At 33.0% G+C, this 27927-nt stretch overlaps 2 protein-coding genes across 7 annotated transcripts; both read left to right on the top strand.

Moving 5' to 3' along the window:
* Positions 1-97: 97 nt before the first annotated feature.
* LOC106064988 (syntaxin-7-like) lies at positions 98-15618 on the top strand. 6 transcript variants are annotated; one of them, XM_056029301.1, is made up of 12 exons: positions 98-212; positions 3985-4129; positions 4386-4454; positions 4664-4733; positions 4832-4925; positions 5955-6095; positions 6231-6274; positions 8036-8126; positions 8598-8670; positions 9632-9714; positions 11231-11352; positions 12827-12854. In XM_056029301.1, the coding sequence occupies exons 2-11, from the start codon at positions 4063-4065 to the stop codon at positions 11324-11326; spliced, it is 828 nt and encodes a 275-aa protein (XP_055885276.1). In that variant the 5' UTR covers positions 98-212; positions 3985-4062; the 3' UTR covers positions 11327-11352; positions 12827-12854. The 6 variants fall into 6 exon arrangements, with proteins under 6 accessions (XP_055885276.1, XP_055885281.1, XP_055885279.1 ...); XM_056029304.1 differs by having other exon boundaries at positions 157-216; XM_056029302.1 differs by lacking the exon at positions 98-212 and adding an exon at positions 244-265.
* Positions 15619-15760: 142 nt separating this feature from the next.
* Positions 15761-27616, top strand: LOC106064980 (membrane progestin receptor beta-like). The gene is made up of 5 exons (XM_013223682.2): positions 15761-17738; positions 20639-20867; positions 23561-23726; positions 25364-25593; positions 26572-27616. The coding sequence occupies exons 2-5, from the start codon at positions 20679-20681 to the stop codon at positions 27154-27156; spliced, it is 1170 nt and encodes a 389-aa protein (XP_013079136.1). The 5' UTR covers positions 15761-17738; positions 20639-20678; the 3' UTR covers positions 27157-27616.
* The last annotated feature ends 311 nt before the right edge of the window (positions 27617-27927 follow it).

The raw sequence follows: 27927 nt of genomic DNA, 5'->3' as shown, positions 1-27927 counted from the left end.
ATTTCTATCGGGAAATGGATGGGCAATGCCTAGATACTTTTAGTTTTTCCATAGGTCTAACCATTACGGAGCAAAAAATTGAAATCTAAAAGTAGCTGCAAACTGTTCCGCAATAGTGACTCTACTCTATGCCTACAGGATGTAAAAGAAATACAGAGTAATACCCCTTTAGACTCATTACGTCAGTGTCATGGCTGACGATTGTTCTAAAAGTAGGTGGGGAGATGTTTATTGATTTTTGTTATTAGACGACATTTAGGTTTAAGTAATCTAAATCTGGAGTTCAGCTTTATTATTTTATAAGTCTAGATCTACCTATGAAATTTGAGTTCTAAGTAGATCTATTTCTATGTTAAATAGAATAACTTATAAGTAATATAACATTATTATTGATTATAATATTTTTAGTCATTATAAGATTAAAGATTAAACTGATAATCAAGATAATCAAGTTAAGTGAGTACTGAGTAAGACTAGATTCTAGATCGACTAGTAAGAGTAAGAGTTGATAAGACTAACTAATTATCTAATACTAGATCTAACCCTAATAGAATTATAGATCTAATATAATTAATATAAATATTTAAGACTAAGACTAAGACTAAGACTGCTTTATTGATCCTTACGGAAATTTGTTGTGATTACAAGGACTCGTTTCTCATATAAAGACAACACAACAGAAAAAAAAAAAAAAAAAAAAAAAAAAAAAAAAAAAAAAAAAAAAAAAAAAAAAATAATACACATAAATACAACAGACAACATAAAGAGTTCATTCAGCGACTACACACAGGTATCTTGGTGCATTTCATGTTCCCTGATCAATGAGTGGCGGTGATAGAGTCTGACCGAGTGAGGTACGAACGAGTTTTTGTACCGCTCCGTTCTTGTTTTGATTGACAGCAGTCGCCCACTTCGCGACGACCTGGCGTAGTTCTGATGGAGCGGGTGGCCGTTGTCTTCCAAGATTTTTTCGATTTTTCTTAGGCACGTTTGTTCAAAAAGTTCCTTTAAATGTGGTAATGTTGTGAGTGTAATTTTTGATGCTTTTTTAATGATGTTTTCTAGACGTTGCAACAGTTTAGATGAGGCGTTGCCTTGCCAACAACTTATTCCGTATGTTAGCAGATTTTGTACTGTCGCGCCGTAAAATGTCTCAAGGATCTTCTTGTTTAATTTAAAACTGTTGAGTTTGTATAGAAAAAAGAGTCGCTGGGCTGTTTTCTTAGTCAGAGTTCCAAGGTGGTCTTCCCATGAAAGCTTGTTGTTGATGATAATGCCTAGATATTTATATGCCTTTACTTGTTCTATAAATGTAGTGTTTATTTGCAGTTCACGTATAGTTTGTTTTTTCTTTCTAAAATCTATTATAAGTTCTTTAGTTTTTGTTACATTCAGTTCTAGAAAGTTGTCGGTGCACCAGTTTGTAAACTCTTCTATCGAGCTTCGATACTGAGTTTCGTCTCCTGAAATAAGACCGACTATTGCAGTATCATCAGCGAATTTAATGAGTTTAACTGAGTCATAGATGCTTCTTATGTCATTAGTGTAAAGAGTGTATAGCACAGGAGAAAGTACACAACCTTGTGGAGCACCCGTACATAGTACTCGAGTTGACGATTTGGTGTTGTTGACTTTAACATACTGGGGCCGTTGGGTTAAAAAGTTTAGAACCCATGCTTGCAAGTAAGGGCTTACATTTAAGTTACTCAGTTTGTTTATCATTAGATGTGGCTGTATGGTATTGAAAGCCGAGGAGAAATCTACGAAGAGGACTCGTGCATATGTTTTGGGTATATCGAGATGCTTATAAAGCTGGTCCAAAAGCAATAGAATGGCATCCTCAGTTCCTCTAGCTGCTTTGTATGCAAATTGGTGAGGGTCTAGGCTGTTATTGACTTTTGCTACAAGTTGTTTAAGAATATATTTTTCAAAACATTTCATAACAATAGGTGTTAGTGCTACTGGGCGGAAATCATTTAAGCAATCTATTTTTGGTTTCTTAGGCACTGGTATGATTTCTGAAGTTTTCCAGATGTTTGGAATTACGCACGTTTGCAATGACTGGTTAAAGATATGACAGAAGATAGAAGAAATTTGCTCCGCACATAGCTTGATCAGCTTGCCACTAATGTTATTAAATAATATTAATATTAATATTATTAAATAATTAATCACACTATTATGTGACTATAAACTTGAAACTATAATAAAGTATAAATCTAGAGTATAACTATAATAATTTATAGTAGATCTAGATCTATTAGTATACTATAAATAGAAGATAGATCTACAGTTTATTTATACTAAAGTTACACAGTTAGTTATGACTAAGACATGAGTTAGATCTAGATATAAAATTTAATATAAATCTAGATCTATTCTAGTTTCTAGATCTTGGTCTACTAACTAATGATCTAATCTATAATTTTATAACATTATTAATATAGTTAAATTATCATTAATTATGGTAATTACCTAGCATCTAGATGATGATGTTAACTAGTAGCGATCCAATATCTCTAAATTCTAATTAAACTCTACTAGTGTATCATTTATTTAGACTAATTTACTCATTACTAAATTAACTAAATTAGAATCTTGGTCTAGACCTTGGTAAGTAGATTCTAGAATCTAGATCATATTGACATAAAAACTAGTCTGGTAATTAAGTAAGTTACTTAGGGCGTAAGGAATATATATATATATTGTTATAACTCTGCCATGCGCACCGCCATCCAGGCTAGTACTGAAGTGCGCACTGTTATAGAATAGACTGGAAAGGATGTGAACATTAGAAGATAAGTACGATTTCCGCCCAAGTAGAGAGTCAATATGGAGGGATTGTGCTAAGAGAAGATGTTGCTTTTGTGTACCTGTGATGTCGTGTAAATAAACATATATGTGCCTCGTTCAATTGCCTCACTTAAGTTATTACAATATTATATAGATCTAGATTAGTATAATACTAGAGGCTGCTAAGAGGGTGTATATCTAGAAATGCTAGATCTAAATTCTAGTTGCAGAGGGTTGCCTTATTGATTTTACCGATATGAAGTGGTTGGACGAGTGTTTATTGAGATTATAACTTTTAAAAAAAATCTCAGGCTCAATGTTTGTAGGTAGTTGGTTTCTTTTATTTGGGTGAGGTTCATTATGGTACTGAATCCATGTTGAATCAAGTACAAGGTTGGAAAGCAGTTAACAACTTCTGTACACTACAATGATCCATAATTCAGACTATAAAATTGGAATCTGCTTTTGTAACCAGAATTTGTGGTATTATTGTTCAGACATTGGCTTAAGTTCCTTGTTTTGTGGATATTTCAAAAAGCTGCTCCTGGATTAGTATGGATTCGTATGTGATTGGGATCTGAGTTTTTTCACGCACTAAAGGGTTCACTACCCAGTCGGGAATATACAGTAGTTCAAGAATGTTTTCAAATCATTGCTTCAGGTCATCACATAATAGTATGTAGTAGACATTATAAACAGTAGAGAGTGGCAATTGGATTATTATATGGCTTTAGACGAAGAGGTGATATTAATTATATATAATATCTTCTCACTGCCGACACCCCTATGTTCGTCTTGTGGACCCCTGGGTGTCGCAGACCACAGTTTGAGAACCTTTGCATCAACATATCTAAGACATATTTGCACTCATTACAAACAGAAATTTTGAATTACAGAAGAGTTTTTAAAAATCAAAAGTAGTGGTTACACACAAAATGACCACTATGCAGGTGAACTTTTAAAATTTTCAACTGCACTTGAAGTTTCATCTAAATAAGAGAGACAAGATGAAAGCATAAAAGCAATATTTGTTGTTTTTTTTCTACAGGAGCTTTCTAAAAAAAAATTTAAATATATATTTTGTATGCAAATACATGATAGAAAAATCATTTTAAACTCACAAGCTAAATAGGATAATGATGTCTATTGTTCAAACATACAATTAATTGTATCTTGCTTTTTTTTAAACAGATATTGATTTAATTATAAATAAAATTCAATAAATACTAAAGGAGGAAAATAAGTTGTTAAAATATACAGAGAATTATCATGGCGTCTTATGGAAAGGGCACTTTTGATGGCTTTAGTCCCTATCAAGGTGATTCTCGTTCAGAAGGTAGGTTAATAAGTTGGTTGGAATTAATTAATAAATTTTGTAGACATGTATGTTCTCTTTGATTTAAAAAAAAAAAGTTTCACATTTATATTGCAATATTGCATTTATATTTGATTTCATTTAATTATTATTTTTCTGTTTAGGTTAACCATAATGGTTTGGAAATTTTGGTATTATTTATTATTATTTACTTTCTATTATTGGTTTAACACTGCACTATTTAATTTATTATAGATCTTTTTTCTCTAATTACTAGAAAGAGGATCAGATTTTTCCAAACTTTCCAAGGATATCAGCACTAATATTCAGAAAATAACTCAAAATGGTAAGTTCTTTGCTTAATATTTGATAAAAAAATTATTTAACTTTTTGTTCTTTTTCTGTTGATTTTTTTAGAATAGTTGAGGCACAAACTATAGTGTTGAAGGTAAATAGTTTCAAATATTTAGTTATCAATGCTAGAAAACAAATAATACTTAAGTATTGTTTATTTAAATAATAATAGTATACTCTTTTTTTGTTTGTTTTGTTCAGTTACACAAATTCAAACATTTGTCAATCAGATTGGTACAGCTCAAGATTCTGATAAAGTTCGACAAAGAGTGTATGTTTTTTTTTTTACTTATTTGTGTGTTTTGGGGGGGGGGGGGGGGGACGTTGACTTGTACACATTGTTTCACCTTTTTTTTTTTTTTTTCTTAGTCATGAGACAACTCATTACACCAATCAGTTGGCCAAAGAAACAAGTGATTATCTGAAGAAGTTAGCACATCTTCCTATTCTATCATCGGAACAGGTAAAACAAAAATAGATTCATGTATTTCTGTTGTTTATGAAAGAAATAAAATTTTTAAGTGACTTCTGTTTCAGTCCATTTAGTATTTCAATAACAAAGTTAGAAAATACATTTTTTAATTTAGTTTTTGTGAGTGACTCATTAATTCTGAAATTCTCACCTAGAATTAGAGAAAAAAAAACTTAAATATATTTTTATACATATATGATTTCTAGAATTTAAAAAAGCATTTAATATATATTTTTAGGCATACAAGATTCTAGCTATGTCAGCATTACAATAAAACAAAGAAAATTTACTGAATATTTTATTCATTATTATTACTTAGCTTGTTAACTTTATTTTCTATAAAAATGTGAGTTCTTTTTGTGCTGTTACTTTACAAATTGGTTTTCTTTTACTGCATTAGAAATTTTAAATATTCTTTCACACAAAAACTGTTTTATTTTAAAAAGAATTTTTTTTATGTTTACTTTTATTAATTTTTGTGTTAACAGGTTTTAACTTTTAGACGGAATATTCAAAAGTAAATAAGAAAGACAGTTTTTAAAAAATACACTTATTCACTTCTTATTAATTAAAGGCGATTAAAGAGTAATGTTGTAGAGGAAGACATTTATACACTTACTGAAACAAAAAAAACAACATCTTGTAGCTAAATCATCATTTTTAAAAAATACACTTATTCACTTCTTATTTATTAAAGGCGATTAAAGAGTAATGTTGTAGAGAAAGACATTTATACACTTACTGAAACAAAAAAAAACATCTTGTAGCTAAATCATCAATAAATTTACATTTTACATAACCGCACTACATTGCAGTTATATGGTATACCATAGTCAACATACATTTTACAATGCATTTTATTAAGAACATGTCAGTTGTATGGAATACTATTGTTGATATACATTTTACTACACTTGAATATCCACACTAACTTAGATTTGATTATTGGTAGTTCTTTTTAGTTTCCATTTCTATTTGATAATAATGCTTTAGAATGTTTTTGTGACCATCACTTTTTAGAGACAATGGAAGATGCAGAAAGACAGGCTGACTGACGAGTTCAGTAATGCTCTGAAGAATTTCCAAACAGTCCAGAGAACGGCAGCAGAGAAGGAAAAAGCTAGTGTTCAGAGGGCTCGTGCACAATCTGGATTAGATAAAGTACTTTTTTTTTCTTATGGTAGTAGAGAGTACATTTTTAAAAATCTGTTTTAATTGCTAAATGTGCTTGAAAATATAAATATTAAAAAGATGAGTTAAATTATTATGTAATATGATTTTATTTCTTCTCACCAGTCTCCTTATGATGAACTAACAGATGACAGAAGTTTTTCACAAGGGTAAGTTAAAACAGTTTAAAAGATTTACATAGGTTTTGTGCTGAAAGTTTTTTTTTGTTTAGCTCTTATATTATGTCTAGGCTTGGAGTCATTTCTTTTACTCATCACTCACATATGATTATTAAGACATTGAGGACAAACAGTTAGAACAGAGTAGTTAAGTGAAATATAAATGTACCAAGTATATAAAATGTGAAAAGGGTAGTGGGTTCACAAAGAGGGATATATATTCAATGGAAAGATAAGACTAAATTCATACTAAATTGGGATATACTTTCTTCTAGAGTGTTTCTATTATCTTTTGCTTGACTGGAAGAAATATGTGCAGAGAGGAGTATTCTGGGACTGAATCGCCTGACTGCTAACCAGAAGGATAGTGTCTGTTTCCTGACTGGCTCAGGGAAGGATGGGTTGTCCAGCTAGTCTGCTTACTTAGTTCAGACAAAAGTGTGCTGCTGGCAAATATAACATTAGTAATAAATCCTGACTTCAACAATCATGCATGGTTATAAGAAAGATTTTTTATAGGCCAGCCTCATTTCGCTCTCCTGGTGACAATGATATAGGCTGATTTGCATTTTGTACCTAGAGTACTGAAATCACGACCTTTAATAGATATAATGTAAATCATGAGTGAGTCTGGTGTGAATGTATATTTTGGTTTTCTATAGTTGAAATGTTTTGTGTTGTGTAATGTACAAATTGTAAGACAAATTTCCTTATGGGTAATAAAGATTATTATTATTATTATTTAATAGGCCTTCAGAAATATGCACCTGCATAAAAGTTCAATCTGTTTTGTTATTTCAAATGTCAAGCAGTAGTGAAAAAAATTGTATCCCTTAAGTCACAGTAACATAGCTCCACTAAATTGGTGGTGTTAACTAATTATATGTGATCTGCGATAATGGAAAACACCCATGCTGCAAAGAAGCATAGAGAAAGAATTTAATAGCCTATTTCTATTTTCCTGTTTGTTCTGTTTCTACAAAGAATTAAATGAAATAATAAACACCACAATGAATGGAGACTTCTTCGTATTTTAGGAGAAGATATTAAAGTTCTCATTTTATTACGTCACATCCTGACATATACTTTTCACTAAAATTACAACAAACAATGACAAAAGAATTACAAATAATACCACTGTTAGTGATGGAGGCTTTAACACTTTAAGTGACCAAGGTACATCCAATTTAACATTACTAGATGAGGAGAAATTTCTAATTACGGTCCTCTCCACCTTTACGGGGGTATCTGGCAGGTGATATGGATCTGCTAATTTGGAAAAATGTCCATTTGAAAATTGTTCAGAAAGAAAAGTTTGTGGTATTATTCCTTTCTTCTTCTCTACTGAAGAAGGGGAGATAAAGTATTTTGTGGTAAAATTTCTTGCAAGTTAGCCATGAGAGTTTGTCACAGTACTGTTAAGTTTGTTGATTGTAGTACTTCTAGAGCAAAAGTGGACTTAAAATAGTGATAAAGTGCCATTAACCAGGTTTTTGATTTTCCAAGTTCAGGATGTTCTTTCAGAAACGAAGCTAATTACATCCTAGCCCAAACCTCCTGCAGGATGGCAGGGAATGCCGCTGTGCAGGGTCTGAACTTTGGACCAATGTGCCATAGTTCAAAGTGCATACCACATAACCAAATTCATTCATTTATTTGTATTTTGCATTGCTCCCTGCATGTCTGTAAAATCTTTTCTCAACCCCTATAATATTATAATACTATCAAAAGCATTTTTTTTTCTTTGTCCAGGTTTTCCCAAACAAGGCAAGTCTTACAGATGGAACAGGATGTAGATCTGGAGTTACTCAAAGAAAGAGAAGATGCTATTAAAAAGCTGGAAGTATGTCTCTATTGTTGTGAATATTTAGGAAATCTAAATTTTAGAGACCTTTTTTAATAGTAATCATTTATTTTTATTATCCTTGAGGAAATCCTGTCTTACAACTATGCATTGCACTTAAGAAAAGATTATAATGATAGCAAACAAAATATATGTTCATAAACAGGACATGTGTAATTTACTTCAGAAAAGTGGATTATATTCAAATGTTTAATTGTCAAGGAAGCAAGAATTCTTGTGTTTGTTTTTGTGATCTGTGTCTGTTATGATACTTGATGTGCATTATAAGATGACTATTGTTGCTGTATTATGAAAGTTATCTGTTGACAGTGTCATTGTATTACAGAATGATTTCACTAAGCTCATACATTTTCTTATACCTATTTTGTTGACTTTAAATAATGTTAATTTTTCTGTAAAAAAAAAATATTGAGTTTGGTAACAACTAGATTGTTTTGTTAAAATCTTCAGAGTGATATCATGGATGTAAATCAAATTTTCAAAGACTTGGGAATGCTTGTACATGAACAAGGAGAAGTGCTAGGTATGAATGCATTCAAAAATATTCATTTTCATTTTTTTTTTTTTTTTTTTACAGTTAAAAATAAATATATAGTTATTACTTTGACCAAGGATTTTTTAAACGATCATTTCCAGTTCTATTATTGATGCTAGCCACAAGTTTTATGTTGTGAAATTTTAAGTAGATAATGCAAAAGATGATGATCTTTGCATTATTTATTACTAGAAAAACTTCAGAAACAATAATTATCTTTTTACTAGCATATGAAAGTTACTTCATATTTTTTAAATTATTAAGATCCAATATATACCTATCAAAACATTTTCTACTGCCTGAAATATTTGATAAAGAATAATCAAATAATTAGTTTCAAGTTTAGTTCTACACATTCATGATCTTGTCTACAAATTGAAAAGATTTGGAAGTCAAATAAGACATTTAGAATGTTAAATGTAAAAATTGAAGATGTCACTTTCACATTTCTTAACAAACTTTAAACAAAAATTATTAACTAAAAAATATTAAATTATTGTTTTCTTCCCTCTGTTTTTATAAATTTTATTATTCTGAAGGAAACTTATTTTATAGTCATCAATACTTTAAGAGAAATGACATAAAAAATACAAGGTAGATCCATCCAAAAATGTTAATTTTGAGTATTATATTGTACTTTGTTGTTTTTTGTCCTATTTAAATAAATTTAATAGTTAAATTAAACATTTTACATAATGAGGATTTGAAATTAGTTTTATTATCATTCTTCTTATCATTCATGTTTTGAGGATGTGAACAGTATTAGTATTATTTTAAAATATTATCACTGGATATATTTAATCATTTTTTTAAAATCCTTTTTTATTAAAGGAACACCTATAAAGGTATCACTTGTGTCATTAATTTTAACTTTGCTTGATTGAAAAGTACAATTAGCCTAAACATGGTAGTCAAGCATTTAAAAATATTCTGTTTTCTGTCATTTCAGATAGCATTGAAGCCAACATTGACAATGCAACAATGTCTGTAGAAGAAGGCACAAAACAATTGAGTAAAGCCAGAGAATATCAGGTTTGATTTCAACTTACGTTTTTTTCTTTTTATAAATATCATCTATCATTTTGTTCTACAATTGTGTCATCGCCAAATGCACACATACACTTTTGGAATGACACTGGCTTGTTGCTCACCGCAGTTGATTTGATTACAATCTAATTATTATGATGGATTTTTTTTTTTTTTCAATAATATAATTTTACTTGTATTCTTGTACAGTTTGCATGAGTTGTTTAGTTTAATTATATCTAGTTAGAAACATGTGCTGTTCAAAATATATCTTGTCAAAATATGTTCTTTTTCAATTCCCTTTTCAAATATGTTTTACTTAAGTAAAACAAGTTTGAATAATATTTAATTACATAATAAAATTTATATTGTTTTATATTGTTTTTTATTTGAAGTACCATTGAACCTCCTCATGTCAAACTATTTTGGACCACTTTAATTTGTTCTTAAGATCTGTTTAGGCGAGGCATGCTTTTTTTTATTTTTAATATCCTCCACATTACCTGCTTGGCTGGACACATGTGAAAGTTATTACATTAAAAACATTATTCTTAGTAAAAAAATATATGATGTTAACCTTCATCACCACAAAAACTTTAAACTTGTCTTGAAATCTGTCCTAAATGGGTTTAATTCCAAATATTGTTTATTCAGAACCTCTGTACTTAGGATAACACAATATTATTCTAGTATGGTATGCATTATTAATATAAGGCGGCCTCAATATATGAATTCCTAAAGCTATCACACCTTTGTGTCACTGCCACTCAATATTCAAGTGGACTTGAAAACATTTCTAACATAATTCTTTGGCTGACACATTCATCATAGCAGTATAGACTATAGGGAGTAATTAGTAAATAAAAAAAAAACAAGAAGTTGGCTTATTTGTGAAGAAAGTGAAGACATAATGAGGTTTGCCTAAATCTCAAACTTTTTCAATAACTAAAGGATAAAAAAAACTAAACAGTTATTTTAAATAGGTAAAAAAAAATTACAGTAAATGATTAAAAACATTATTGTTAAATTCTACCACAGTTTAAATTTAAGAAACACATTTTGTTCTTATGTTGTTTTTTTTATATAAATTTAAAGTTAGTAGGGTTGAAAAGACATGGTGGGCCTTATACACTGCAGTATCAGCACATTCATTAAAATATTTTTGGAACACATCCGGTTTTCATTTTAAAAAAAAATCACCAAGTTTCTTGTCTTGTTCAGAATGAGACATCGAGGTCTTCTTGTATAAAAGGTAAAAAAAAAAAAAAACTGCTGGTAACTTTAAAATGCATCATACTGCATGAATAGGCTGCCATAAACATTGCATTCTATCACAACAGTAGTTACTAAATAAGTACCTGAGTACTTAGTACAAATATTGGAACTCTTTTGGTAATCTTACTAGAAAGCACTATCCCACTTTTCAACCCTGCTAGCCAATAAGAACATTTGATCAGCACATTTTATATTTTGTATTGTTTTGTATATTTGCATGTGCATTTTCTTTTCTTTATGCTTCCAGTCCAGAGCTAGAAGAAAAAAGTTCTGTATAATCATCATTATTTTGGTTGTGCTGGCAATAATCGGCTTAATTATTGGTCTGAGTGTTAAAGGATAGTAGAAAGACTCTAAGAAAAACATCAGGTTTTTATTTTACTTTTAAATTATATATTTATTTGCAATTAATATTTGTATAGAATTTAGCAAATAGTTCAATGCTTTACTGATTGAAACAAAAAATGTTCAGTTTCTCTCTTGTAAAGGGAGATTTACAGCATTATTAATTCTGTGCCACACTAAGTTGTTTCTGCTATTTCTTTCATCCAAATAATAAAGATCATGAATCAGTACTAAAAATTAATTTAACTTTTGATAACACTGAACAAATTTATAAATATGTTACAAAGTTAATAACACAGCCTTGTTCGTAAAATAATTATTTACTTTCTTACTATATAAGTCTAGTAAGTGATCCCTCCTTTTGACATTGGACCAATATTGAATCAGATGTTTGCAAGATTTTCTCTACCAGGTGTATTTATTGACATCTGGAACGTCCTTTTGTTCTCAAACTAAATAATTTATCTTATAAATTAAAGGCATTATCAAAAGAGAAGAGGAATAATTAATTCCTGTGTATTTCATTTCTCAATCTAGTCATTCATGCTAATCAGCGACTTAAACTCTGCCAAGTCACTGGATTTCATGGCTGATTCAGACAACCCATACCACGCTCTAATGGCATTAAGGAAGAAGGAGTACTTGAATAAAATTATTCTAGCTTTGAAATTTAGAAGTGTGCTGTTATCTTTGTGTTTAATAATATTCTATAATTTAATAATATTCTATTTATTACTCTCTTGACCTATTTGTAAAATAGGTTAAAGGTGACAAAATTTGTTTGTAAAATTATTTCACAATACTTACAATTAGAGGCTATACAAGTTTGTAAGCATACATATAGGTCATATAGAATTCAAATATTAAAATTACTTAAAGTTTTTATACTAAAATGCATACAAAAGTCAAATTATACAGGTATAAGTGACTGTATGAGACACTACCTGGTGACTAATTGATATAGGCTGTTGACTCGTAGACACATGCTGGTGATTTGTCTTAGACACTTGTGACCAGTAGACATATGTGTCATGTGACCAACACATGAACCAACCCCCTTTACTTTCCTAAACTAAATGTTAGGTATCTATTAGAGTTGGGTGAACTGAGGGGTGTCCTTAAAATCCAGAAATTCAAAAATCCTGATATTCACAGAACCTGTTTATGAATAACCCCCCACCCCCCCTTTTTTTTTTTAATGATCACTGAAAAATTGAAAATCTTGATATCTTTCATTATCTTAAAACATTAAGAATATAAGAAGTGTACCCTTGGCTTGTTGTTGAAATTAACAACATTCAGATTGACGACTCTACCAACTAAATTGTTTTTATTAAGTTTTAATTTTAAAAACACCTTTTTAACAAAATGTATCCTCAACCTACTTTTTTTTTTTTTAATTCTGTGCTTGAAAATCATCCAAAAAGTTTTTCTAAAATCAAAAACATAAAACTTTAACTGTGTACATTCTACACCAATTTTTTTTCTTTGTTTTCAGGCCAAATCTCGTCGAAAATGTTGTATCTTGATTATTGTTATCAGCTGTATAATCCTCATATTGGCTTTGATCATCTATTTGTCTGTGAAGTGATCCATGCTGGTAACATTGACAAGATTCATCAGGTTTAGTTCTGTTGGCATAAGAAATGAATGTACTGTTATTTGTTTTTTCCTGAACTATTGATGCCAACTATTACAAAATATCATACTCTTTTTTTTGAAAATGTTTTTCTTTTTAGCTTTTGATTTGTGATACAAAAAAATCAATATTGGCTTTTTACACAAAGTACCATAATATAATGTCATTCAACATTTGTCAGTATGTTCCAGCTAATTTTGTATGTTAACTATATTTTTGTGTGGCACAAGTCTTTTAAGTTACGTCTTTGTCAGTAAAATAAATATCAGTTTGTCCCTTTTCTGTTGGACAAAAACAAAATTGTTAAATTCTTATAAAAAAGCAAACAACTTTGCATGAATGTGGGAGGAAAGGAGTAGAGGAAAAAACAAAACTGTCACTTGTTATTTTAGTAGTAGTATTTTAGTCTGTAGTTTTGCTGTCCATTGTCTAATAAGATTGTCTAATAAGTTAATGTGAAACAATCTCTGGCAGTTCTTATAAAGCTATCATGTGTTTTCATCCTGATGAAATCAGGAAGTTTCTCAAATACTATTCAACTAACAGATTATTCAACATTTATGTTGATGTAGTCTTTCTGTGATGAACAGAGCAATCTACTTTTGTGATCTTAATGTTGTCTTTTTTTAAACAAGGCTAATGGTTCAATTGTTTTTTATTAGAATTTAAATGCTGTCGAAGTCATTTCCAATGTAGAAGATAATATCAAATGATAACATAGCAATACAGCAAATCTTTAGTTATCATACTCATGAAAAATTATAACATTTACAGGCATAGTTTTGCCAAGGAAATATTTGTGAAGACAATTTCTTTATTTCATTTTTTTTATTAAATGTATTCAACATTAATTGCAAGTAATTTATGCTCTGTAAATTTCATAACAAATAAAGTGATGAAAAAGTTCATGTGTTTTGTACATTCCAATTGTGCAATCATTTTTTTTTATTCCAAATACTTGATCTAGACTATTTATTTGACAATTGTATTGTGCAGTCCTTCATAACTGTTAGTTCTCCTTTGTTGACTAAAGTCAATTAAATCCATTATCTGAGTCTTTCTTTTTTTTTTTTTGCTTTGATCAGAATGTCTCTGATATATATATATATATATATACACATAATGCACACACATGCTAGCTGTATGCATTCTAAAAATATCATTAAAAATGCCAATATTATACTATGTATTGTCATGTGTTTAGATGATCATTGCTTACTTCATTAGTTTTAAGTTTCTTGGAAAGTTTCCACAGTGAACAAACAATTTTTTGTTTGGCAAAGGGGATTTTACAAAATAAATAATTTTTCTTCATTATAGGTATAGGGGTCTAAAGGGGTTTGACAATACCTTCAATAATATGGACAGTTAGATACATCACAAAGTATGAAATTTTTTTTTTTTAAATATTTTTATTTGCCATTTACAGGAAATATACATAATTTCCTTTTTTTCTCCTCATGAAACGTTTGGTTTTAAAATTAGCAGTTAATGAATCCAAATTTACATTTTAAAATTTAAACCTTACAAATATTTTATATCAAAGAACTAACTAATTAAGTACTTTTTTTTTCTTGTAAAGTGTACAGTAATAGATTAAGCCAGCCAAATACATTATAATCAAGTGTCATTTTGTGTATATAATGTAAGGATTGAATTCAATTTTAGTGACTATTATGAGTTATGAATCCTCCAGAGTAGTACCGGTACTAGTGTCATGATTTGTGTTTTTTGTCTCTTTTATTCAAATCAGCATTTTGTTTCAAATTCATTTTTAAATTAATACACTTCTCCCTCAATAAAATATTATACATTATTTCAAAGGGCAATTTTTATTTATAGTTCCAGTTCCATCTGAGTCGTAGTAAATAATTTAATATAATGCTAATATGGGATCAGTTTTGGTTGGATATATATATAGTTCTGTTTAAGCCAGTAAAAAATAAAAATATTTCTAGGTAGCGTTTAGCTGTCATTAATATTTGCATCCTTTTTTATTTTTTAAACTGTATATAGATTGGTTTGAGTTTGGGGAAACAATTAAAAAGAACCTATCCTTGGTTCATTCATTTATTGAAGCATAATCTTTTTTATTTTTATTTTTTGTAAGCAAATATCTCTTTATATTAGAATTTAAATGCTGTCGAAGTACCCCTTTCAGACCTTGCGATCTATGGAGCAGATTACTTAAGTGGCCCCCCAGTTAATGAGGGCATCATGTGGCCAGCCCAATGACCAACTGACTTCACTTTTCCACATCTAATGTCATAACCATTAGTCTCAGGGGTGCCCTAAAAATCCAGAAACTCAAAATCTTAGTCTATACTGGGATTGGAACCTGGAACCTCTTGGTTTGGAAGCCAAGTGCTTTACCAATCAGCCACTGCCCCCTCTCCCCTCCCAATTTTTTTTCTCTTTTCACAAATAAATTAAAATTGTATAACATTAAATATATTAGTAATGTGAATATTTTTAGGCATGTGTCCAAGCTGTTCAATTCTAGACGTGATTTCTCTCCTTGTCCCTCTCTCTCTTACTCTATTGTTTCTGTAGCCTCTCAATGAGAAATTGTTGAAACTTGATCACCATTTTGACTAGAACATGTTTGTAGAAAAGATTTATAAATAAAGGTTTAGTTTGAATGTCATCTACACTACCTCTAATTGTCTTTAAATACCATCTTGGTCTCATATTTTGTCTTACACATTACATATGCTACTTCAAAAAAGATTATTACATTCTATGTGTATCCTTGTCTTAACCTACTCGTATGTATCCTTGTGCTAAACTAGTTGTAAAGTTAAGAGATTCTCCATGAAGTCACAGATGTTTGTTGCTGATAAAACCCTTTCATGCTCTAATGGTACTAGGAAAGCAAGAGTACTTATATGAATTTGTCCTAATATGTATAATAAGAGATGTACATTTATCATTGTGTATTTCTAAGGATTTGATTAGGTGGATAAGTTCTGATTCAGTGTTATTGGCACTTAACTTTTTATTCCTTTGTCCTTAAGTATTCTACGTTTTTATTTTAGTTCAATGGGATACACTTCTGAGTCTCCAAATGTCTGGAAGACAAGTGGGACTGAAGTGACCATTGAAATCGAGTATTTGAATGAATACAATGGCCACTTATACTCTACATTCATTTAATATATTTCTGTTGCTTTGGCTGTTTGCTGTCGTGAATCAGGTAGCCTACCTTTGACTTGTTGCTGTTGTGGTTTTGAGGTTGCGGAAATTCGTTTCTAACTTTTGTATATAAACTTAAGGTTGTAAAACATTTTGTTGACCCAAATAGTCCGCGCCTCTTTATTTCTGTTAACCTTGATCACGTGTTGCGATAATAGATTTTAGCGGATTTTTGTGTGTGTGCTGTTTTCGAACTAATCAAAACTTCAAAATGAAAATGATTTAGATATCTAGATCTAATCAATCTAACAAGTATAATTATATCTGTAGATCAAAATATTCCCTTACAATATGATAATAACTTGATCAAGCGTCACTGACAAATCAAAATTATATGAGCACCCCGCGCGTATGCAGGAAAGCATTTGACGTTAAGAATAATACTATTCGAATATTTTAAGCCACTCTATTGGAGAAGAAGGCAGAAACTTCTAGAAACTGATGGCGTCATTCTAGTTAATGTTCTGTTGTATAGAGTTCCAGATTAAGTGACGTCCATTGCTTTTGCCTTAGTTTGTGACAGTAGGCTAAAAGAATGTACCAAACGTAGTTAAAACTTTGCCTTAATGCGACGCTAAAAAATACCCCCCCCCCCCACCCCTTTTTACTTCTTTAAAATACAGCGTTTCAAATCATTTTGCTTGTACGATGATGCCTTGGAAGAAACGAACTACCTGGTACAGATATCATCTGACATTTTTCTAAGGCAGAAGTTCCATACTAATTACCAAGTGACGGAATCTGAGATGATAAGGTTGTATGTTGAAGATGATTCAGTGGCTAAGATTGTCTTACAATGACGATAGAACGTATGACAACAGGATCAAGTGGAACAAGTATCGATGCAGACTGCGTGTGGTCAAAACTCAACTTTCTTTTATGAGATATGTGCCCCAACCAGCGCAACTGTCGAACAATAAGCATTTCCTTTATCTTACTGTCCACATAGGCGTGCACCAGACCATTGATATTTTAATTGTAGTGTAGACTTAACATTTTATTTTTTTAAAAAAAGGTTCCCCTTTCATGGCTTGCGATCTGAAGGGTTCATAAAGGCCATCTGTTTCTGTGGCCCACGGTTAACAAGGATGTTATGTGGCCAGCACAACGACCACCCACCTTTACTTTCCCCAACTAATGTCAGGTACCCATTAGAGCTGGTGGACTCAGGGGCGTCCAAAGATCCCGAAATTTAAAATCCCAGTCTACACCAGGAATCAAACTCGGGACTTCCAGTTCGGAAACCAAGCGCTCAGCCACCGCGCCTGCTTCTTGTCATTTTATGCCCATAAAGAACTGCAAGCAGAAGCTTTAGATATCAGTAGCACCCTTGGATCAGTCAAGCATTTTGACAACTATTTTTTAAATTTTTATGCATATCTTATACAGACTTTGATGACGTAATTAAATTAATAAAGCAGTTAAGATTTTTTTGCGTCCTTTCTATTAGCTGACATGTTCGGATAGTAAACTTTATAGCCTACTAGAAATGCTACAGATGCCTATTAGTGATACATGGAACTGCAGTTGATCTGAGCCTATCCTTGATCTCCCTCCGGCATCTTGTGTCAGACCGGTAATTCAATGGACTATCTAGATCTAGATCTAATTCATGTGTAGATTTACTGTTTGAGAATTTTTTTTTCTAATATATAAACTAGAATTAGATCTAGATCTACTATATAAGTTAGGCCTATCTTAGTATAAGTATCTAAAGTAAAAAGTAGTTTCTTTATTTTGGACATTACATGAATTCGTACAACTCGCTGTTTTTGTGGTCATTAAATCTTTATTTTGATATTTAATATGAAACTAGCGTGCTGTATAATGTGCATGTGCATATTCCAATGATTCTGACCCAGTTTCCTTCCATTTAGCTGTCTTTTGATGTCAGAAAAAAGAATTACAAATTTGTAAGTCAGGGTGTTTCTTTTTCCCTCTTACCAATAAGACTTGACCTCTTCCTAGGGTTAAGACTATATTTTTTGGTTGGCTAAGTCTATGCTAATGAGCCTGGCAATATTTATTCTGTTTTTGGAGCTGATCTATTTGTTTCCATACAAAAAAAATTAATAGGGTGTTTGTATTAAATTACGATTTTCTTACCAAAATGTATCCCAAACAACCAGTTTTAGACATCATTGTTATTGATCTAATATTGTATTTGTTTGTTTGTTGATTTTTATAAAATAGAGAATAAATGGTCAAATTTTTGGAGTGAGCTTGATACATTGTATGAAGTTAAACGCCTACATTTAGACAAACTAGATAGATCTAGATTTATATAGAGAGAATATAGAGGATTCAGCTATATAGGTAAGAATGGCCACGTAGGCCTACTATATACTGCAAGAGATCATCTGTATTAGAAATAAATTTAAAAAAAAAACACACACACACATTCAACACACATCTAATCATGCAAACATAAAATAAGTCTAAAAGTCAGTGTAGAAGTCACTATCCCAATGACCAAATTTTGGTAGAATAAGTGAGTTCAAATTAGTATTTTTTTTCTTCATATTTATGCATAATTTGAAAACATCTTTATGATTTTATGTGAAGGGCTATGCCTGGGGATCTTAAAATGTACTTAATGTTAATATAGAATTAAAATCTCAGTTTATTGATGCCAAAATGTAGAGACTGAAATAAATTTTGGTGTTTGAAATCAAATAAAGTGTGACAAAATTTGTTTCAATTAAAGGAAGACACATGGCTTCTTTGACCTTTAATATAATAAAAATTATAGGTTTGTGGTACAATTATTAGAAGTCATCCTTATTCTCCTTAAACTAAAGAAGATTTTGATACTTCATTTCCATGTCAAATCATTATCAAATAATGCGCTGTCAAAGTCAAACTTTGAATTTCTGCTGAATAGCATAAATTACTCTAAATCTAGATAAGTATCTTCACTAGTTTTTCTTTCCTTCTTTGTTCTTGTTGAAAAAAAACAACATATCAGCTAAATCGAAGTCACTTTGGCTGTTTCCTGATTATTTCAAGAAAAAGGAAACTTCCGTGCGCTCTACGCCCTTTTCACCCCTCTCCCATTACAAGCCAGCATTCTATCCTTCAAAATGCTGCTATTGATATTGTTATAAACCTGGTGGTGGCACAGATGGGGGTGGCGTGTGTGTGTGTAGTCAGCCAACGCCAATCACCCCAGGCCAGCGCTAGATGAGCGGTCGAGCGTGACGAGTTACGACGGTCAGCCGAGACGAGTTTCAACATGACGGTTCGGGAAGGATCGGCGTCGTGAACACAGCTCAGGAGCGTCACGAGAATTGTAGTCATCTGACCACCCAGAATGGTCGAGCGACGTTCTGTCCGATTCGAGAAAGCCAGTAGGGACCCTATATAAAGAGCGAAGGTATCAGAGACCAGTGAGTCACAACTTCCCGGTCTACAGTTCGTTACAACGGCTCAGTACAAGTCCGAGACGAGACAGAGAGACCAGTGCAAGAGTTGATACGGCGGAGAGATATTTGTACAGTCTTGTGTGACGTGCTGCCAATTGTACAGTGTTGGCTGTTATTTATTGACATTAAACTATTACGTTACTTTGAAGCCCAGAGTTGTCAAGTTCTTTAAGTTGGTGGTGTCGTTTGGTACCATTTGCAGCGAGCCTGGATAGGGAGATTCGTAACAATATATTTCTAGCTCTGCAATTTGTGTGTGCATGGCGTAGGTTAAATGGTATGTTACAATATATACAGGCATCCACTGGCCTGGCCTGAGTGGGTGTGCTTACTTAGGGACAATGACTAACCCAATGTCACCTCTCATGGCCTTTTCTCTCACAGTCACCAGACAATACGATATTTTCTAAATTCTAAACAGAATGGTATCGTTAAGTTCTTCAAGTCTTCGTCATCAAACTCCAATTGAACAAATCCTCTCTTACAAAAGCCCTGGACAGAAACCCTGCTGTTGTGCGTATAGTGTCTTTATGTCACCATATAGGTCGAGAATTTGTGTTTCTCAGACCTGTCGAGACGGAGATCAGCAATTCTGTGGCGATTAAAGAGACTGAGACACGGTTTCTTCCTCCTCGCAACGGGGGAACTTTGAGTGACATTTTGGCCTGAGACGAGCGAAATAGGAGCCAACAGGACCATAGCCCGTCCCACAAAGTGCTATAATAGCTTGCTCAATGCTCACATTATGAAGTTTGTTTTTCTTTGCGTAGCCTAAGTGGAACTCTCATCATTCGAAGTCACGCCTTTTACTAACGCTATGAAAACAATCAAATAATGGACAGGTTTAGTATATTGGGCTTTTTTTACGCATAGCCTACCAGGAGATCACAAACTAGCATCACAATGGCTGACAACTTGTAAGTCTACATAATGTAAAGGATTAGTTAAGCTAGTAGATCTAGTTAAAAGCACTTCCAACAATGAATTCTAAAAGTAGTCCTAGTTCTAAAGTTCTACCAACTAATTCTAAAATGATTCTCTCAATGTTTAGCAATCACGATAACGAATCATTGACATCTGCGCTAAAACAAATGACACTCAACTACATCCGCTCTTTGGGACCCAGGATGTTGTCGTATTTACAGTCTGACAACAACAGCCGGCAGGTCGAGTTGCTGACCTCTCACCAAATGCCCGAACTTTTGAAAGCGCCTTATATTTTCACTGGTTACCGCCCCGTCGGACAGCCATGGAAGTATTACTTTTCAAGCTTGCTTACAGTAAGTCTCACCATAAAGGGTCTACCTATTTAGGGTAGAATAAAAGGGGGTTACGTTGAAATCCATTAATTAGTTTAATTTACAGAATAGTAGCCAAGCATTAGATCTGTTTTTAAATAATGAAAGTATCTATGTTGATTTAATTACATTGTTTAAATCAAGAAAAACATATAAATACTTTTTTTGAAAGTTGTAGGCCTACGACTTGAATTCGAGCTCAAAGCTCAAGCCTCTTCAAGGGGACTAATTCAACTTATACCACCACACCTGTCAAGTACAAGTTCTTTCCTTTGTTCGATACCAATAAAAATAACTAATTACTAATCTATATACATAATTCTCTTCCTGGCCCAACCATGCCTGACACCACTAAAAGTCATAAAAAGATAACTCTTTTATTTCTGCAAGTCGGACTAGAGTTATCCCACGTAACTACGTAACTTTTGAGGCGAAAAAAAAAGAGGGGGGGGGTGGTAGAACAATGTATTCATCCGTCACTAAATAGCAGGGCCGGACTTAATAATTGCGTGGCCTTATGCGAAACGGATAGTAAAGGGCTCAGTTTGGGTAGGGATAAGGAAAATAAGTGAAATTTAAGAGTTTGTATGAAAAAATAAATTCGTCTTTGCATTTTATTCATTCTTTGCTACGTACAAAATTACTTTACGAGCCTTGCATGTAGCGAAGTCATACAGTATATCATAAAAATTATGTTTCCTACATAGATTACTCTCAGTAGCAAGAATCAGTCTACCAAATGTTTCAATATATCTACGAGAATTGTTGACCTCAAGTAATTCTTCATTAGTTTGAGGCGAAGATTCCACAATTACGGGTATTGTATAATGCCGTTTTTTTTTCGCGCGTAAGATTGGCGTTTTCCATATTGAATGACACCCCAAAATGACAATTTTGTCTATATTTCATGAGATTTTTATGAGTTTTCCAAATGATTTTAATAAATTCCGGGACTTTTTTGCAATTTCAGGAGATTTCCAGGAGCTCCTGTTAAATCAGGAAGCCGCGGAAAATCTGTTATAAGTTATGAAATAGTTTAATTTAATTATTTACACCTAGAATTAACGTGGGGCGGCTGGGTCTATGAAGGTGCGGGGCCCGCTGAGGTCGCATAGGTTGCAGTGGCCTAAGGCCGGCCCTTCAAAATAGCGGCATATGCTACGCCGTGGGTCAACTAGTAGTTAATTCTTGTTTTGTCAGGAAAAAAAAATTAGGTGTGGGAAAAATAAGCTTTTTACCAGACAGAGTGAGTGAGTTGATATAAACTTTGTAAAAAACGATCTGTAAAAAAATTTTGTTATTCTAGTTATACAGTTTTCCACTGGTGCTTTTGTTATCCTTTTCTTTTTTCATGAATCGATGTTGCTCAGTGATGTGTAGGCCTATATTTGTTTGTTTCAAATGTTATAAATCTACGACCTAGACCAAGCAGCCATTATTATTAAAATCCATATAGATCTATAGATACTTAATGCACGGGAAAATACCACACGTCAGCTTTTCTAAGCGAGGGCACTCAAATCTTGAAAACTCGTTACCTAGTCATATCTTTGGTGCATATTGACGAGTTTTGACTGGCGTGTGAATCACAAGAACTTGAACAAATTGAAGAAAAATTATTATTTTTATGACCTAGACTTAAATATCCACAATAGATCCCAAGTCTATCCATTCTCAAAGTGAATTGCAGAAAAGAAAATCCCATGACAAGCAGAGAGGCAAGCGATGCGAGTCAGTAACCTTATACAATTGATAACGCATTTTGCAAATCAATAAGGTTAGCCTATTAAAAGTATTCTTTTACCTGAAAATGTGACGTCAAATAATCCCGCATATGACAGTTTAACATTTATACATGAAGGGATCCAATGGTCATTATGGAAACATCTTAAGGATTTACACTTTGACATCGTACTTCCAACCAACAGGTGGGCGGCAGAGACATCATTAATGGGCTGGCAATCAACAATGATAGACAAAGATCATGAAGATCATCTCTACTAGACAGAACCCATTCATTTGGATGGTTGTACCTTAGAGAGAGTAGAGTCCTTCACTTACCTGGGTAGCACAATATCATAGATGGAACAGCTGGAATAGATGCTGATGTCAAAGCAAGGATTGGCAAAGCGAGAGCTTAAGAAAGTCTGGACAGCAAGATAAATTTTCCTTTTTTAACAAGGATTTGTCTCTTAACATTAATGTTAATGTCCTGTTGCTAAATGGGGCCGAGATCTGAAGGAAAACCAAAACTACCATTATAAAAGTGCAAAGGTTTATTAGCATTTCCTTACGTAGAATCGTTCACACCATCAGCGATTCCTACAAATAACCAGCCAAGCTCCTGTAGAATAAGAAATCATAAAGAGAAGATGGTGATGGATTGGGTACACTTAGCACAAATCGCCAGCTAGTGTCACTAGGCTGGTACTGAAGAGGAATCCGCAAAGCAGGAGAAAGAGAGAGCGTCAAAGAAACACAAGGTGAGGACATGGTTATACCTGGAACAAGATATAAAAGGATGACCAAGGAGAGGGGACTATAGAGATCTACCATTGGTGACCCGTACTACACTAGGTGTGACGGACTGTAAGTAAATAAGTAATTTAATGAATATGCATAAACAATGAAATGTATTAATTTAAGTATAATAATGTTAATTTTCCCATTCTCAGCTTCATAATGAGTCTGTCAATGTTTGGACACACGTAGGCGGATTCTGGTTGGTCTTACTGAGACTCTGCCATTACTTCACTCAGCTCACTACATACGACAAGATGATTTGGCCTGTCGTCTGCTTTGGTTTCTGTTCATTGCTTAATTTAATTTTAAGTTCTGTAGGTAAGTGATCATACTCCCCCCATTAATACTGACATACAATAAAGTCCCTATAGTGATGATGAAGTAGCTTTCATGTTCAGTTCATTTGCGTCTTACAGCTTCACAAAATAATTTACGAAATTACAATCTCATAAGAAAATACCAACCACAATCACCCCTGTATTTCAATTCAAAACTACGAGGTGGATACAAACTGTGTCTGAATGAATATTATTTGCTTATATGTATATATATATTGTCAACTCATTATCAAAATATTTAGTATACTCTACTTACACCCGCTTTCACAATTTTCGACCCTTTTTTAGCATTTAGCATTGCTCAATGGATCAACCCCTTTTCTATTTAATATTTAGCACCTTTAAATAGTTTTATTTATTTATTTTCATCCTTTAATCTTAATGCTCAAGCAATCAGTGTTTGATATTAGACACCGCTAACATTTATTTAGACCATCAGTCTTAGCCTTAGAGGGAAAAAAATACATTTTCCGAAGGCCCCTATTTAGTGCTCCATTCCTGACACTACATTTACTTTGGCATTGTGTCCTTTTAAAAAAAAAAGGAAATATCAATTTGATTGTATCAATTGTAATCGTTTATTTGACAATGCTACAGAGTACAGTAGTTGTATCTACGCACGCCCATAATCATTATCATCCCTCGCTCTCTCTTTTTCGGAAAAAAAAAAGAAATAGACTTTACATTTATCTTTTTGATGCCATTAGGCTAAGTTTTGTTCTTTACTAAAAGGAATCAGAAATTTAATCAAATATGATATAAGGCAAATTAAAATAAGTTAACTTAGGGAAAAAGAAAGAAAATATGCTTTAAAAATACAGGATTTTAAATTTTTTAATTTATTTTTTCCTATTTCAATTTATGCTTCATATATGGAATGCGGCCTTTTAGAGACATACCGAAATTAAAAAACAGTTTAACCTAATAGAAAGCTTGCCGTTTTTTTCGCGAACTGCGGCGTTGAGGTTGAAAATGTCTTCATTACGAGTCTTAGTGAGCATCTAAGTGGTAAAATAACGTGTGTACGAAATTTCTTGCGAATCCGTTTGATATTTTAAGAGATCTCTTGATACTACCTACCAAAGCCGAATTTGAGTAGGTAGCCTATGTGCAGACACCGGGGCAGGATTTTTGTTAAGGCCCCAACAATTTTTCGAAAGCTATAATAAAGATCCACTTATGAATGAAAATACTAAAAGCATGCTAGATTTTAGATTTTGGCAGACGCACTGACGTAAATCCGGAGCTGTATTTACTTTGTACTGAGCATGTTACAAGCGACACGACATTTTTGTCAGCCGTAAAAATGCGAAAATAAAAAAGGTTTTGACCAGTCGAAATTCGGATATATTTTTATCTGCTTTGTGTAGGCCCCTTTCTTGGGGATACCCCATGACTGTAGCCCCGCCTCTCCTTCCTTAAATTCGGCTCTGCTACCTACATACTGTACATGTATACATAAATCAGTCAGTGAGTCAGCTGTATTTTAGAAATATAATATAGATAGACATAGATCATAGATAATAGAGATATAAATATATTGTTAGACCATAGAGAGAGCTATAAATAGATAGAGCTAGATATAAATAAATTGTCTCTTTCTTTCTGTGTTGTCAGCACATCTCCTTCACTCCAAGTCTTGTTGGTACCACTACGTCTTATTCTTAATGGACTACATGGGCGTCACTACCTTCTGTTTCGGCTCCGGGGTGGCTGCGATGTACGCCACTTCCAGTAAATTCTACCACGAGTTTATGTACACAGCTTTTCTGCCAGTCAACGTTTTCCTCGGGCTCTTCTCCTTCTACACGTGCTGCTTAGCGAAGTTTCACTTGACACATCAACATGTGAGTCATTGTAGTCTTTTTGTTTTCTTTATCAATAGTTAAAAGATAAAAGGTATATTCTTTCAATTATTGCACATCAGAAGTGTTTGTTTATAATAATATCTCATTCCCATATGCGTAGCCATGGGGAAAGAGCTACAACCACTCCACCAAAAAAAAAAAAAAAAAACTAAAGCAAAACTAGTTATCGAATCCAATGAGCGTAGCCATATGATTGTCAAAAGAGCTCAGCCGAAGGCTCTTCGAGCTCTAGGAGTGAAAGCCTGCTTGAACAACCGTTCTGTCTGGAAGAGATTCAAGTCAATGCCTATGTAAAGCATTGCTATTTCCGATATATCTGACACCCCGGGCGCATGGCCGAAGGCCGAGTACACCGGGAACCTCCGCCATTTTCCTATGTTGTACCAAGTTAACCGTGCAGGACTGGCTATTAGTGTAACGGTCCCTGTAGGAACGGCGCATGGGTTATCGACAGGGACGTGGAAGCTCTCTTTTAACTCCGCACCGTGCAATGGGAAAACTCTCGCATTCCTTTGGACACTCCCACTGGAGTTTTGTTTTGCTATTTATTTAGTCTAATCACTTCCTTTAGCGATCGTTTCCACCCGAGTGCCACGTTAAGGCAGAATAGCGAACCCGGGATGAGCGTAGCCCTCAAATGATGCTCACAAATAAAAATAATTTTAGACCCACCTTCCCCCTTGGAAGCCAACTGATTTTGCACGGACTAGTTATATCCGAGTATGGCTGCCTGGTGGTCACGGTGGTTCCGATATTGAACCCGAACCGCTGTCATCCTGCTGAAGATCTAGGTCAGACTGAGGGAACGTCCATAACTTGTCAAACAAAACCAAATAGTAAACATTAGACGTATGTTAGTTTCTTGGAGTAGTAGGCCCTAGTTGCTCTTCTTACCTTTGAAATAATTAGCAGGAAATTGCTTTACAATACATTTTTATGTATATTTTATCTTTTCAGACTAAGAGGAAAGTGTCTATGATGGCAGGGATCGCAACCCACGGTTTCTTTGCTGCATCGCCGATGTTTTCACGTTACATGCAATGCCTATCCGAATCAGAATGTAGTCTCGCATCCCTGAACCACTTGACTTTATTTCTCATGCTTACATTTATCTGCGCCGTCTCCTTTAGCGTTCATGTCCCAGAGAGCCTCATGCCAGGGTCGTTCGACGTCATCGGCCATGGGCACCAAATATTCCACATACTAGCCGTCTTGGTCATGCTGGGTATGGTCAGGGCTATGGACATCGATATAAACGAAACGAAGACGGGAGAATATTTAGAGCCCAATCTTCTGCACATCACTCTCTCCCTCATGGTACTGTTGGTGCTGGAGGTCGCTACATTGATGTACTATGCACAGCGTTCAGTACTTCGCTGCGTTGCTAGGGACGCTCTCGATAGCGCCATCGTCGATGCCAACGAGGAGCAAACAAACTCTCCAACTCCATGCAGTGAATCGTTGTCCCGTACTCACAGCACGTCCAACTGTACTAACCTATATTTAGATATAGATGAGATAGAGAGGAAGAAAGAAATTTAGATCTATAGATCTAGTTATAACCCCTAGAAAAACATTACTGTAGTCTTAACATGAACTTTTGTTTAAGAACTAGATTCTAGAAGAGACGGACAAGAAGTTTTGATCTATTGACTATATCTAGATCTAGATCTACATCTAGCCGCAGTGAAAATAACAGAAGTCGCATATCATTGACATTTGAACTCGTGAAATTAAAAAACAACAATGGATATTTTTAATAGATAACGACATTTCTTACATTTATAGTAGAATATATAATTTATAAAGAATTCTTAACCAGGCCATTTTTTTTTTATATAAAAAAAAAGGTTATCATTTTTTCCCCATTTTTTTTGTTGCTATTTTTTTAATGTAAATCTTAATTTAGTTAAATATGTAACTTATTAACAACACCTCCCTTTAAAAAGAAAACAACAACTCTATAAAGTAACGTTTGTTAATTAGAAAGTAATAAAGTTTATTTTGTTGTTCACCATGAACTGAAGTGTTTAAAGATTCGAATGCATGTGTTAATTTTTGTTTTTCTTTCTCAACTCTTATGTAGAAAAAGTTTATTTAATCAGTTTATCTAAACAATTTACGGTTCTCTCTAAAAAAAAAAAGTCAGATCACATGCATTATTGATTATATTTCAGTATATATTATTTACAAGAGATGTAGGCCTAATTTCACTGTAAGCTGAAAACCATATATAATAAATTAAACAAATATTGTTGATTATATTTCCCTATAATTTCTCTACTGGTATTATTTTGATTAGTCTAATGCTTT

The sequence above is a fragment of the Biomphalaria glabrata genome, chromosome 5, assembly GCF_947242115.1.
Source record: "Biomphalaria glabrata chromosome 5, xgBioGlab47.1, whole genome shotgun sequence".
Lineage (NCBI taxonomy): Eukaryota > Metazoa > Mollusca > Gastropoda > Planorbidae > Biomphalaria > Biomphalaria glabrata.
The sequence above is the reverse complement of the archived record's forward strand: the minus strand, read 5'-3'. Positions and strand labels throughout refer to the sequence as shown.

Excerpts from the sequence above, each read along its gene's own strand:
- LOC106064980 (XM_013223682.2), top strand. The coding sequence starts at position 20,679 with ATGACACTCAACTACATCCGCTCTTTGGGACCCAGGATGTTGTCGTAT. Across the intron at positions 23,727-25,363 it reads TTTAATTTTAAGTTCTGTAG|CACATCTCCTTCACTCCAAG; the intron begins GTAAGTGATCAT and ends CTGTGTTGTCAG. Across the intron at positions 25,594-26,571 it reads TTCACTTGACACATCAACAT|ACTAAGAGGAAAGTGTCTAT; the intron begins GTGAGTCATTGT and ends TTATCTTTTCAG.
- LOC106064988 (XM_056029301.1), top strand. The coding sequence starts at position 4,063 with ATGGCGTCTTATGGAAAGGGCACTTTTGATGGCTTTAGTCCCTATCAA. Across the intron at positions 4,926-5,954 it reads CTATTCTATCATCGGAACAG|AGACAATGGAAGATGCAGAA; the intron begins GTAAAACAAAAA and ends ATCACTTTTTAG. Across the intron at positions 8,127-8,597 it reads ATGCTATTAAAAAGCTGGAA|AGTGATATCATGGATGTAAA; the intron begins GTATGTCTCTAT and ends TAAAATCTTCAG.